Source organism: Coregonus clupeaformis, chromosome 29 (genome assembly GCF_020615455.1).
Source record: "Coregonus clupeaformis isolate EN_2021a chromosome 29, ASM2061545v1, whole genome shotgun sequence".
In the NCBI taxonomy this organism is placed as follows: Eukaryota; Metazoa; Chordata; class Actinopteri; order Salmoniformes; family Salmonidae; genus Coregonus; species Coregonus clupeaformis.
This window is the reverse complement of record NC_059220.1, coordinates 19,575,143-19,589,201: the sequence shown is the minus strand read 5'-3', so window position 1 is coordinate 19,589,201 and position 14,059 is coordinate 19,575,143. Positions and strand designations below refer to the sequence as shown.

Here is a 14,059-nt window from a genome sequence, read left to right as displayed (position 1 = left end):
GTCAGACTGTCATCATTTAAGTTGTTTGTGGTGATGTCAAAATGAGGGGTGTAGTACAAAAAGTAATCAGTGATTGGATCATCTCTTACCAATCAGAGAATCATAGCCAATGGCAAATCTTCTAAACGCTGCATACCCACGTGTGTTCTGGCATTGGCCCAACCCATTGGTTTTTGGGAACAATCAGAACGGTTAGAATGTGTTTGCGTTCTAGAAATCGTTGGGGAGGTACTCAGATCCAGACTCATTGTGGAGAAGAAACGTCCGTGGCGTAGCGTTTGGCCGGAGCAAGGAGTCTGGGTAGCCAGGCAACTGTTCTTAGGCACCACGCAACGCGGACTGCCTGGATACAGCCTTAGCCGTGGTATATTGGCCATATACCACAAATCCGAGGTGCCTTATTCCTATTATAAAACAGGTTACCAACGTAATTATAACAGTAAACAAGTAGTTGTGTGTCATTCCCGTGGTACATTGTCTGATACCACAGCTTTCAGCCAATCAGCATCCAGTTAAGAAAGTAACCAAAAGTCAATTTAAACATACATGTGAACAGGACTGCTTGTACATTGGGTTTTGAACGCACATACAGTATAAAATGGGTCCTCCTTACCTGTGTAGGCATCGTCCGCATCAAAGTCTGGCCCACTGCTGATGCTGGCTGATTCCAGGGAGGAAACGTTGGCGGAGCTCAGGAGGTTACGTAGCTGCTCTATGTCACTATCCTTACTGTCCAGGGCCATCTGCAGCTCGATGCGTACCTGACTCTCATCTGCTATTTGCTATTTGACACAAACAGGGGCAAAGGAAACATACATTTGAAATGTCTGTATATTGTATATTTTGAGGCCCCTGTTAACTTCGTTGATCTCTCTTGGTGTGACTGACCACCTGCATGTCATTGATCTCCCTCTGGTAATTAATGATGGTGCTATACAGGTGGTTGTGTGATGGTTAGTATAAGGTTGTGGTTGTGTTGCACTTGGACTGACCGCCTGCATGTCGTTGATCTCTCTCTGGTACTTGATGATGGTGGAGTTGAGTTTCTCCTTCTCCGATTTCAGCTCCAGCTGCAGCTTCCTGTTCTCCTTCTCCTTCCTGCGCACGTCAGTGTCGTTGCCGCGCCGACTGCCTGCCGCACGTACCTCCTTCCTGTTCATGATCTCCGCCAGCTTGTTCACAGCCTGATGCACACACAAGATAAATCAATAGTCATGATGAACATTAAAACAATAAAGACAAGTGTCTTCAACACGATTTCCTTGCTACGCAACATTGTAAAGCTTTGAAGAAATGACATTAAAATACACCTACCTGGGTCTTTAGTGTTCTCTCTGACTGGAGCTGCTTCTCAAACGCGAGCTTCATTTGGCTCATCTGCTGCTCGTCATCCTTGGACGTCTGCAGCTCTGAACACATTGCAAATAGAAGAATAGAACATTATCTGATGTTGAACGGAAATATAGCAACCACACAGACACCCACAGGCTGGAAGCAGAAAATCACCTTCAAGCGTCTCCTTGAGTTTGTTGTTGAGCTCCTCCTTCTCATTGGCTAGGTTAGCCACATCGCTGGTGAGGGTTCGGTTGGCCTCCTCCAGCTGGGCAGGAAAGAGCAGACAAAAAGTGAGACCAATCCAATAGTATTTAGCTACAGAAAGCATTCTCACGGCCCAACAGGTGTCACCTCAGTCAGACTCACAGATCTATTGGTTACAACGCTCAATTCCGTTGTTGTTTACTCCTGGTCCTGGCTATAGTCCCAGCCCAGTACTAGCACACAAGCAAACCTGACTAAGCTTATCAAGTTCTTGATGATTATTCAATCAGTTGAATTCTGTGTTTTCTAAAGCACTAAGCAGGGACAAAAGCCCAATCCCAATGCAGCCCACTGCGGCCTTCCAGGAACAGGACACCAGGCAGGGTTCGTACAGACAGTGGCAAGTCAAATTCAAGGACGTTCAAGTACTTTTTCAAGCACTAATATTTATTTTCAAGGACCATCAATTTGTAATAGTTCCTATTATGCAATTGTCTTTAGTCGCCAATAGTATATCACCACAACCTCATGAAAAAACCCAACTAACTTATTACTCATCACTACCTGACAAGTTCTACTCAATAATACATGTTTTACTACTTATTTACTACATACAGGAGTGGTAAGTCAGGACTGAGGATGTTGACCGATTTCCTTATATGAACTGTAACTCAGTAACATGTTTGGAATTGTTGCATGTTGCGTTTATTTTTTTGTTCAGTGTACATAATATTAAATTGTCTTTATATTTAAATGGTCTTTATACTGTATTTCACTACATTTTAAGTCCCACAGGTTGTCCCAACACATAATGACATGAAAGTGAATTCTGATAGTGTATAAGGTCCTTAGATGACTCAAAAATGTTGTATTCTATACCCATTTGAAGAGAAACAAGTTATTAATGTGTTTGATTAAAGACTCTCAGGGGACCCTATTAACATTTTTTGGGACCCCACATGGGTCCCAGACCCCAGGTTTGGGAACCACTGTACTACTAACCTCTCTACCTGCTTGCTTCAATGCTTCCTCTCTCTGTGTATCTCCTTTGCAGCCTGACTCACCACTGTCTCTCTCACTACTCTCTATAAAGGAAAGGTATTTTGTTATGAGAACTTATAGTAGCCCATCTTTTGATTATAGCTAGCTTAATTTCAGTCAACTGCTCCTGCTGAGTCAGGCTCCGTTCAACATTAGCCTCTAACTTCATCCTTCATCCTTCTAGCCAGCTAGTTATAGTCCCCTGTAGCTCAGTTGGTAGAGCATGGCGCTTGCAACACCAGGGTTGTGGGTTCGTTTCCCACGGGGGGCCAGTATGAAAATGTATTCACTCACTAACTGTAAGTCGCTCTGGATAAGAGCGTCTGCTAAATGACTAAAATGTAAATGTAATAGCCAGAGCTCTAGAGTTATCTAGCTAGCTAGACATCTGACTGACATATCAGCGACCAGTTGTACACTCACTCTCTCGAGAGTCAGGGGGGGTTTGTTTGGGCGATGTCTGTTGACACGCAGGAGTCGAGGGACGTTAAAAGAACTCCCAGCGTCATCTCTGCTACTTGCCACTGTAGGTCTGGGCTGAGGTAGCTTGTTTCACCTGTCGGTCGTGGGCGGAGTTTCCCGTTGGACAGTGGTGAATGAATGCGCTGCTAACAAGGCAAATCCGGGGGATCAGGTGAACATGACGAGCATACATGAATCATTCATGATTCCATTCGTTCGCAGAGGTAGACGCAATTAGAACTCTGATCAAGATGCCTTCTGAGCGTTTATCAACGCTGGGAACGCAATAATAAGTGGGTAAACGATAATTAACCAAATAAAAATGGTGAGTAAACGCTATTTCATAAATAAAACATCCATGGTTGGGTCTGGCAAAACCCATTCATAAACATCAATATCCTGCCAGGCAGGCTTGAATCTACATTTGCCTGGCATTTTATCTATGGATGTGACGTTTGGCGGCGCCTAATCAGTCAGTTCTGTACCTGCCTGGCTGAGTGGCAGTGTGGGTGGAATGAGCGATCTCACCTGCTAACCAGAGCGCGAAACACGTGAGGAAATAAAACTCTGTAGTCTGCCAATACATTTTTGTAATATTTTTCATATTAACATATTTGATCATTTTCTGTTCTCCTCTCATTTTAATTCAAGTACTTTTCAAGTACCAACTTGAGAAAATGTCTGACTTTCAAGGTATTCCAGTACTTGAATTTCAGAGTGCCAAATTCAATTACTTTAAGCACCTTGTGCAAACACTGACCAGGGGAACATGGACCAGGGCTGACTCACCGAGCCGATGGTGATGTCCTTCTCGCCCAGCTCCTGCTTGTGTCGGGCCATCATCTCCTTGAGCTCCAGCTCCTTCATGATCTTCTCCTTCTCCAGGTCTGAGTACTGCTCCTCAGCGATGGAGCGAGCCAGCTGCTCCGAGTCTGCCTTGGTCAGTGTGATCTCCAGCTGCGCCGCCAGGGAGTCCCTGGGGGGTTGGGGGTGTCACAGGTCAAACATGTCACATCATGGAGCATTCAACATGGGTGTTGGTTGTGTTGTTTTTTGTGTCGTTCGTGTAAATAAATCAATAACGATATTCATTACAAGAACTATGTAAAGAGGAAGCAGGCTTAAACCAGACCCTAGAGAAGCCCATCCTCTTCTGGGTATCTGGTCAGATGTTTATAAGTTCAGCAGGACTTGAGTTGTAGACTAGTCTCAGTAAACAGTGTAGGGCCACGCCACACCACTTCCTTGTACTCACCTCTCCTCTTGTAACTCCTGAAGTGATTGCTGCATGTCCTTGTAGAGCTTGCTCTTCTCTTCGCATTCCTCCTTCAACTCCCGCACCTGGGTCTTATACAGCGTCTGGGCAACACAGAGATGAGCATCTTCAAAACACAAATTCACACTTCAAGAATGCATACAAAGGGTGCAAGTTATCTCAAGTTAGGATTCCGCTCTCAAAGACAAACCATTAAGTGTTATAGTTGCAGCAGACTTACCGAAAAATACTGCTCAGCCTCTAGCTGGTCCTGAAGTTCCTTCATTTGGCCATCCGAGTCCTGCCTTTCTCTGTGGACACAAACACAAATTAAAGTTTGTTTTATTGTGATGCCATTTTCTGTCTGCATTATTAATTGCAAAACAAATCCAAAGTAAAACATTAAAAAGGGAGAGAAAAGAAAGTCAGAATGTTGACTGACTTGCGTAGCTCCTGGTTCTGTTTCTCCAGGCTGCGTTTGATTTCCAGCAGGTGGTTGGCCTCCTGTTTCAGCTGCTTCTCAGAGGTCTTCAGGGCATTTAGCTGCTGGTTCTGGGCCTTCAGGTCGTTCTGGGTAAGACTGCGCTTCTGGGTCTCCTGCTCAATCTTCAGGGTCAGGTTCTTCACCTCCTCGGTGAGCCTCTCCTTGTGCCTGCGGAGCTCGTCTAGTTTCTGCAGGGACTGCTTGTAGTCACAGTCCAACATGCTGCTATGTTTCTCCAGCTCCAACATCCTGTTCTCCACACGCAGCTTGGACGCCCTCTCCTCCTGCAGCTTCTGCTCCATATCTGGGGGAGAGAGCGAGAGGAGTGATTTATTTAATTGGATTTGACCCTGCTAACCAGAGTCTAGTTTATTTACAGAAGACTGATTCCTGTCCTTTGTCATACCTGAGAACTCAGGAACGATCTTACCCTTCATGGCCTCAGACTTGGCGCCTTCGATCGACTCAATCTTGCTCTTGTCCGCAAGCCGTGCCTTGGTGGCTTTGTGTGATGCCTCCTCCTGCTCCAGTCCCTGTTGCAACACCTTCAGCTTGTACGTCATGTCTATCTCCTTGTTGTTCTTCTCCTACAGGACAGAATAGGAAAGATAGTGGGTTAGAAAAGGCTCAAGAAAGTGCGCGAGAGAAAGTAAGGAAATTATAGATGTAGTGATATGAATCAGTGTGGATTACCTTCTCCAGATCGGTGAGTTTCTCCTGTAGTTGTCTCTTCTCTGTCTCTGCTTTGGACAGGATCTGTCTCACCTGCCAAACCTCATCCTCCAGCCCTGAGATTCGCCCTACAGAGAGAAAAATGTCAGCGAAGGCCAAATCATGCTGCGAGAGACGTACGTGTGAATACACGCACACAGTCTCTCCCACACAAACAAAATCCCCACTCACCCTGCATGTCTGCGATGGTCTCAGAGCCCTGGCTGTGTTCTCTCCTCTCAGCCTCCAGTGCTGCCTGCAGCCCGATGAACTCCTTCTCCAGGGTGAGCTTGGAGCGCTCCAGCAGGCAGCACTTGTCCTGCAGCTCTCTGCCCCCAGCCTCCAGAGCTTGCAGCTGCTTGCCGGTCTCCGTCTGGGCCTTCCTCAGCCTTGTGGCTGCCTCTTGCTCCGCACGCAACAGAGCATTGGCCTCGTCCAGCTGAAGTATTATGGAGAACACGTCAGTCACTTTGTAATGGACATTCCAATCACACACATAAACACATGCACATAAACACTCAGTATACATACGTGGACATATGCACATTAACATATACAAACAAGCAAGCACATAAACACACAAAGCCATTTTATCCAAAAGCAGAAACACACACCTGTCTTTGTAAGTGAATGTTCTTCTCATTGGATATGTGCGAGTTCTGATTTCTTTTCTTCATTTCGTCCAGCTGGTCTCGTAGGCTGTTGACTGCAGACCACATCACAAGTTAGATATGAAAGTATACAGTGTGTGTGTGTGTATGTATATATGTGTGTTTGTTCAGCCAGCGGTCCTCACCCTCGTTCTCCAGGCTGCGTTTCCTGTCTGCCTCGCTCTCTGCCTTGCGATGGCTCTCCACAGTCTTGTGCTGCAGTAGAGCCTTCTCTCTCTCCAGCTGCCTCAGACTCGACTCCAGAGCCTTCCTACTACTCATCTGTCAACGTACCACCACAAAGGAAAGTGTTGTAATGGAACAACTCATTATTTCTTGGTTGCCATTTTTCTCAGTTGTGTGCTATATTGCTACTGTAGCTCCAAAAGTTCTCACCTCTTCATCAAGTTCTTTGGAGATTTTCTCTAGACGACTGGTGGCAGTTCTGCAGGAAGAGAGTGCATGTCAACTTTCTCATCTCCCACGATCATACATGTAACGCTAATGGTTTTTAGTTAGGCCAAAGCATGATGATGCCTACCTGCACTTGTGCTCCAGCTCATCTTTGGTCTGCATCTCATTATTGAGCTGCTCTTCCAGCTGGTGGAGTTTCTTCTGCAGCTTGGCTGACTGAGCGAGGAGGAAGAGGAGAATGAGGAAGCACAACTGTTACGATACACTTCACCTGGACTCTGCTCTGACACTATAACTTACCATTAGACCACAATTTGTTCAAAGCCAATTGATATCAAAACAGTGGAAATTTGAGTCAAGAAAGAGAATACTTACCATCACAATATCCTGCAACAGATGATAAATTAATTAAGTTAGTTCGGCAAAACAATTTCAGTCAGCATAGAAGTCAATAAGCTGAGCCTTTCCAGGATTAGCTTGTTGTTTAGCTACTGGAGGAAAGCCTCATAAGTGTTTCAGCATCGCAAAGAACTTGACAGATTGTGTACAACTCCTCAGCTCAACTACAGGAATTATTCTATTATAACCAGTTATGACATGGTTATTATATATTTGCATTAGATTAATACGCACAAAATAGAATTAAATAGAATTAGAAATACCCACCTCTCCTTTCAAGGCTGCTGAGTTCACAGTCACAACTGTTGAGTTATTCACACCGCTTAGTAACCTGGAGGAAACACATTGGTGTTTGAGAAACTAACAGCGCATACACATTTTCATACTCCTTAACATAATCAAAGCTTGGTAAAACTTAGTAACTCATGTGAAGTGGATGGCTGAGGTCAAAATATTGCCCATGATGAGGAGGGGGTGTGATAAGGAGACATTCATTTTCAAGTCTTACTGGTCCTCCTTGAAGTATGTGAAACCGACGAAGGGAAGCTGGTTGCCCACAAAGGCCTTAGGAGTAGGGAAGGTCTCCACGTCACCCTTGTCATCTTCTATCTCATCAAAGTTACTGGTGTCAATGTCACTGCTCAATTCTGGAACCACAGGAGCGGCCGCTGAACAGTTGCAAGAGAGGCGAGATGGGAGAGAAAATATATATATATTGTTTGTGTTATTCATGTAATTTCTAGGTATCCATATGTAATATGTTGTGTATTGTACCAGGATGATAAAATGTGTATGAACAAATAGCAGACCGTACAACAGAGACACCTACTGTTTCTAATGCTGTCAAAGTTCCATTGGTCATTCTTGAAAAAGGGATGTCGTTTGATCTCCTCCACTCCGTTGCGGCCCAGTCGTACATCCCTAAACACCAAATAAAGGGCCATGGACTTCTGTTATGAGACCTGAGATAGTTCAGTCTGAATATCGGTCGGTTTATTAGGACTACTACCAAAATTACTTTGCAAACTAACTTGATGTTTTTGTAAATCTGGTTACTTGATTAATTTTTTATCATTGTTACCTGTCTGTCAAGAAGGCACAGATTAGGTTTTTGGCGTCTTTGGAGATCTCTACGTCATCTGGAAAGTTGAGGGAATTCTTGTGGTCCATTATCTTGCTGTAGGTTCCAACAAGGGAGTCGGCATAGAACGGTGTGTCACCTAATGGGAACATAGCAAAGAAATGAGGTGCAAAATAATGACAACATGTTCTAAGCAGTCAAAACTGTTCGCTGCTCTGGCATCCCAATGGTGGAACAAGCTCCCTCACGACGCCAGGAGTCACTCACCACCTTCCGGAGACATTTGAAACCCCACCTCTTTAAGGAATACCTGGGATAGGATAAAGTAATCATTCTACCCACCCCCCCTCCCCCTCCCCCATAACCATTTTTTATCACTAGTTATCAGAAGTTGAATGCACCAATTTGTAAGTCGCTCTGGTTAAGAGCATCTGCTAAATTACTTAAATGTTAAATGTTAAGCAATTTGCTTACAAGTTCTCTAATATATTTTTATAGGCAGACTTTAAATATCTTAGTTCCAGTAAAATACTTTCCTTCAGTTAGTGGAAACTAAGAATGAGTCATTATTTCTGAGACAAACAAAGAGCGGGAACATGAACACCAAGAAGTTAAACAACACCAACTCACCGACTAGCATCTCGAAGATGAAGACACCTACAGACCACCAGTCACACTCCCGTCCGTAGTAACCATCTCCACCCTGCGACTTCAGAACCTCAGGAGAGATGTAGTCTGGAGTGCCAACCGCTGTGTCACAGTGCACCATGCCAGTCTGCAACAAGTCAATCCTTCAGTTAGATACACTATCTCAAGCAAACCAGGTATGAATCATCAAGTACAGTTGAGTTCAATAAGTTGGGTGAAGCCCATTCCTCCTGACAGAGCTGGTGTAACTGAGTAAGGTTTGTTGGCCTCCTTGCTCGCACATGCCTTTTCAGTTCTGCCCACAAATTCTATAGGATGGAGGTCAGGGCTTTGTGATGGCCACTCCAATACCTTGACTTTGTTGTCCTTAAGCAATTTTGCCACAACTTTGGAAGTATGCTTGGGGTCATTGTCCATTTGGAAGACCAATTTGCGACCAAGCTTTAACTTCCTGACTGATGTCTTGAGATGTTGCTTCACAAAATAGATGGCATCATGAGGAAGGAAGATTATGTGGATATATTGAAGTGCATCAGTCCCTCCTGCAGTAAAGCACCCCCACAGCATGATGCTGCCACCCCCGTTCTTCACGGTTGGGATGGTGTTCTTCGGCTTGCAAGCGTCCACCTTTTTCCTCCAAACATAACGATGGTCATTATAGCCAAACAGTTCTATTTTTGTTTCTTCAGAACAGAGGACATTTCTCCAACAAGTATGATCTTTGTCCCCATGTGCAGTTGCAAACCATAGTCTGGCTTTTTTATGGCGGTTTTGAGCGGCCTTTCAGGTTATGTTGATATAGGACTCGTTTTACTGTGGATATAGATACTTTTGTACCTGTTTCCTCCAGCATCTTCACAAGGTCCTTTGCTGTTGTTCTGGGATTGATTTGCACTTTTCGCACCAAAGTACGTTAATCTCTAGGAGACAGAACGCGTCTCCTTCCTGAGCGGTGTGACGGCTGCGTGGTCCCATGGTGTTTATACTTGCGTACTATTGTTTGTACAGATGAATGTGGTACCTTCAGGCAATTGGAAATTGCTCCCAAGGATGAACCAGACTTGTGAAGGTCTACAATTTTTTTCCTGAGGTCTTGGCTGATTTCATTTGATTTTCCCATGATGTCAAGCAAAGAGGCACTGAGTTTGAAGGTAGGCCTTGAAATACATCCACAGGTACACCTCCAATTGACTCAAATTATGTCAAAGCCATGACATCATTTTCTGGAATTTTCCAAGCTGTTTAAAGGCACAGTCAATTTAGTGTATGTAAACTTCTGACCCACTGGAATTGTGATACAGTGAATTATAAGTGAAATAATCTGTCTGTAAACAATTATTGGAAAAATTACTTGTGTCATGCACAAAGTAGATGTCCTAACCGACTTGCCAAAACTACAGTTTGTTAACAAGAAATTTGTGGAGTGGTTGAAAAAACTAGTTTTAATGACTCCAACCTAAGTGTATGTAAACTTCCGACTTCAACTGTATATACAGTTAAGATATAATAAGCGCTTATCAGAGTGTTAACTTAAAGCACAGCGAGACACTAGAGATATTCCGCTGGAAGTATTGGGAGTAATGCTCTCTTTAGCACACTGCACAACTGGAACAAGATGAAAATATTGTCCTTACCGAGTCCATCTTCATGCAGGTTCCGAAGTCGGCCAGTTTGAGGTGTCCGTGGCAGTCCAGGAGCATGTTGTCAGGCTTGACGTCACGGTGGATGAAGCCCAGGGAGTGGATGGCATCCAGCGCCATGACCACCTCGGCCGTGTAGAACCGGGCCCATTTCTCAGGCACATCGTAGGTACTGGTGAGGTTCACCAGGTCCCCTCCAGGCATGTACTCCATCACCATGTACAGGTAGCGGTCGTCTTGGAAGGCACAGCACAACTAGACACAGACCGGAAAGCAAAGACAATACAAGTTACAGGGTTCTCTTACATCACACTATTCTGGTTTGATATGGTTTGTGCAGATCGTTTTAAGACATATTATATAGTGCGTGTCATATCTAGGGCTGTGGCGGTCACAACATTTCATCAGCTGGTGATTGTCAAGCAAATAAACTGCCGGTCTCACGGTAATTGACCGTTAATTACCATAAACACATTTGCATCTTCTGGCTTCCACACATAGCCTACAAGCCACTGATGCAGACCTTTGGAACATCTACATTTAAAAAAGTATAATACATCCATGTAATATAGCCTACACCATCACAATAAATCCATAATTTATTTTAGACAGGTCTAAAGAAACATGATATGAAGAAAATGTAGTATATTATATTAGGTACTGATCTGGCTATGCCATATGGCTGTGGGCTACACTAGTTCATTTAGCAGACAAGGTTTGCTTAGAATTCAATGGCATTATTTTATAGTATGAAGAATACAATTGAATAAAATAAAAATGATATTTTTTCCAAACGATTTGAGGGAGTGCGCACATGCGGCTATTCTGTGTTGAGTGGTTAATTTAGAGTTATTTATGTAACTTTAGTTGTGATACAAATGTTGGGCTATATGTTTTGATTTTTAATACATTCTAAGGCTGCATGATGCGACTAATGATGATTTGAAAAAAGTAGCATGAAAGGCATGAGCTCTGCTTAGTTTTTTGTGCAGGCTTACACACTTCAGTCTCTCATTCACAATTTGTCAAGCACTTGACAATGCCTTGAATTTCCCAGCGGCATCTCCTTTGTGTGGTCGTAATGCTCCCTAAAAAATTCCATGCCTTTTGCGGCCAGTGGCTGAATATAATAATTATAATTCCCTTCTCCCTGCATGCTGCTTGCTCCGAAGCACCTCTCACTCACATGGCTCTCCGTCACGTGATCAGGTCTTTCTCACAGGCTACAAGTGAAAACAGACACATCGAGGACGCAACTGCGTGCGTCCTTATCCAATTCCGAGGCGCATATTGAAGATATTGGAAGAACTGTCCACATGTATTTTCGTCAGCCAAAAAGATGAGTAGGCCTAACGAACTGCAAAAGCATTAGCCTATGTCAATCTACTATCGCCCATAGTACAAAAGCCGACCTATTCTGTACGAGAAATAAATATTCCAAACATAGTCTGGGGTAGTTGTGGGATGCGATAGATCCCAAATTACTACAACAACTAGCATAAAAAAACATTTTTACGCAATAAGGCTGACGCAACATATCAGAACGTTTATCTTAAAATGTTGATAAAGTATTAGGCTATTTGTTCACATTATAAGCGCAGCAATGCGCACACGGCAGTAGGTTATAAGTGCGAATGTTCCATTAGCAGGAAAACACCATTATCAAAAGTAACCGCAAATGCGATTGGGCATGTAATGCTTTTATTATAAAGGTGCATTTTTATGGTGAAAATTATCTTTCCCAAACATCAAACTCACGCGCTGCATATGTATGCCAGTTAGGCTCTACACCCGTTGTAAAGCGGATTCATGTACTTAATTTTAAGAAGTTATTTGGCCACTTTAGTTGTGATACAAACCTCATCAAAACATATAGGCTTATAGGCTAGGCTACATGAGGGGTGCGACTATGATTTGAAAAAGCAGAGAGAAAAAAAGGTATGCATTGTTTCTTGCCTTACGCTGGGCATCATTCACAAGTGATAATATATAGGCTAATAGTCACCCATCAGACTATTCTTGATATGTGTGAAATTTGGTTTGGTTTAGAATGGAACATTATCATGCACCCGTCTTGAAACAGGGGCAGGGGGAAAAAATACATGTAATCGATGCACTTAAATAGCGAATGGAGGACGCTTTACCTGTGGTTCATTTTCATGCCAGCCAGGTAAGCCATACTCCTGTTGTAAGGAGAAGCAATGTGCTTAATATTAGGAAAGTTGAGAAATAAATATAGTAGGCCTAGCCTATAGAAAGCTGATGGGATCCTCCTCTTTTTAATAGAGGCCATCACTCCGTTTTCTCACACAACTGCATAGCCTATAGAAATGTTGCGCAACATGGGCTCTCATGAAGTGTTTGATTAGATTTTCGATTACATTTGCATTGATGCGAGTGCTGAGTCCCAGGCAGTTAGCAAGTTTGGTAGGCTACTAATGACCATCAGCAGCATCAGAGCTTGGAGAAGGCCAATTACTGTGACTAGACGGTCACGTGGAATTTGACTGCTTTCATGACTCGTGACCGCCGGTGTGGCGGTAATACGGTCACCGTAACAGCCCTAGTCATGTCTTACTTGTACGACCCAGGGACTGTTGGCGAAGGCCATAATATCCCTCTCCTCCCAGAAGAAGGCAGAGTCAGATCGTTTGATCATCTCAAACTTGCTCAGCAACTTCATGGCATACACCTTCTGAGAGGCTTTGTGTCGAACCTGGGGAAAACAAAGGAATTAAAGTGACAGAAAGAGAGGCGGAAAGACAAAGACATAGGGGGAGAGTCAAAACTAAGTGGTGTAGTGAATACGCAGGTCCTTAACATCTCTATGAAATCTCACCAGCTGAACCTCGCCAAACGCCCCTCTGCCGATCACCTTCACCCTGTCAAAGTCCTCAGACTTCATCTGAAACTCCCGTATGTGCCCCATCACCTTCTCATCTGCATGGAGAAGAGAGGAGTCAGTCATCCATTACACACACATTCACATTGACTATTATCAAACATATACTTACATCTGTTTAAAAAGGTTTCTACGTTTTTGTTTTTCCGTAGGGCAGGGTAGTCCAGATCTAGTACGAAGGCATTGATAGAATCCTGAAAAAGAGAAAGGAAACTCGTTCATCGGAAAAGAGAAACCAACATAAAACAATAAATGTAATTCAGGAATTGGGCATAAAATATGATCTAATAAAAAATTTCAGAACTTCAATTGAGTGAAGTGAAATTGACATAACAGGCCTAAAACACAATGTATGGCAGTGGATTTGTCAACAGTCATTCTCTGACACCAACAGATAATCTGTTGCGGTTTGTAGTTCATTCCAAGAATAACATTACAACAAACCTTACTATAACCTCTCTGATCCTATGTGTGTCTGTTTGTTTGTTTCCCCCCTCTCCGTACTTTGCAGAAGTCAGTGTACACTGTACAGCTTGCTGTCATATGTTTAATCTCTACTCCACTTCCCAATAAAGGACGTACCTTACACAGAACTCCTATTTAAGGAGAAATAGCACATGCACAGACACGCTCACACACACACGCTCACGACCACACTGACATCTTCCTTAGAGCACAGCAATACAGGACATGGTCCACCCCACCCAGCACTCTGAAGATAATGTCAGTGTCATGAAGCCAGTCCCTCAGTGTGCAAGTAATTTCCTCTTTAGAGACAACTCTACGTAGCCCGGCTATCCCTACTCAATGGGCTGTGAGAAGAAAAAAAGTGA

The 14,059-nt window shown here is 43.6% G+C and overlaps 1 protein-coding gene across 5 annotated transcripts in view; it reads right to left on the bottom strand.

The window, feature by feature from the left end:
* Window positions 1-14,059, bottom strand: part of LOC121544787 (rho-associated protein kinase 2) — a 51,526-nt gene that overhangs the window by 6,033 nt on the left and 31,434 nt on the right. For 4 of the 5 annotated variants that reach the window (XR_005996149.1, XM_041854935.1, XM_041854933.2 and 1 more), the window contains exons 2-26: window positions 13,339-13,420; window positions 13,164-13,264; window positions 12,903-13,040; window positions 10,319-10,579; window positions 8,667-8,811; window positions 8,037-8,175; window positions 7,785-7,876; window positions 7,464-7,623; window positions 7,223-7,286; window positions 6,932-6,943; window positions 6,684-6,772; window positions 6,539-6,587; window positions 6,289-6,424; window positions 6,107-6,198; window positions 5,685-5,931; window positions 5,475-5,581; window positions 5,188-5,368; window positions 4,740-5,085; window positions 4,539-4,608; window positions 4,298-4,401; window positions 3,832-4,018; window positions 1,507-1,600; window positions 1,315-1,409; window positions 993-1,184; window positions 614-782 (exon numbers count right to left, since the gene is read on the bottom strand). Coding sequence is in view for 4 of the 5 variants with exons in the window: in XM_041854935.1 (XP_041710869.1) it covers window positions 614-782; window positions 993-1,184; window positions 1,315-1,409; window positions 1,507-1,600; window positions 3,832-4,018; window positions 4,298-4,401; window positions 4,539-4,608; window positions 4,740-5,085; window positions 5,188-5,368; window positions 5,475-5,581; window positions 5,685-5,931; window positions 6,107-6,198; window positions 6,289-6,424; window positions 6,539-6,587; window positions 6,684-6,772; window positions 6,932-6,943; window positions 7,223-7,286; window positions 7,464-7,623; window positions 7,785-7,876; window positions 8,037-8,175; window positions 8,667-8,811; window positions 10,319-10,579; window positions 12,903-13,040; window positions 13,164-13,264; window positions 13,339-13,420 (3,352 nt within the window). In the remaining variant the exon portion in view is untranslated. The remainder of the gene's footprint in view (window positions 1-613; window positions 783-992; window positions 1,185-1,314; window positions 1,410-1,506; window positions 1,601-3,831; window positions 4,019-4,297; window positions 4,402-4,538; window positions 4,609-4,739; window positions 5,086-5,187; window positions 5,369-5,474; window positions 5,582-5,684; window positions 5,932-6,106; window positions 6,199-6,288; window positions 6,425-6,538; window positions 6,588-6,683; window positions 6,773-6,931; window positions 6,944-7,222; window positions 7,287-7,463; window positions 7,624-7,784; window positions 7,877-8,036; window positions 8,176-8,666; window positions 8,812-10,318; window positions 10,580-12,902; window positions 13,041-13,163; window positions 13,265-13,338; window positions 13,421-14,059) is intronic. The other variant, XM_041854934.1, reaches the window with a different exon arrangement.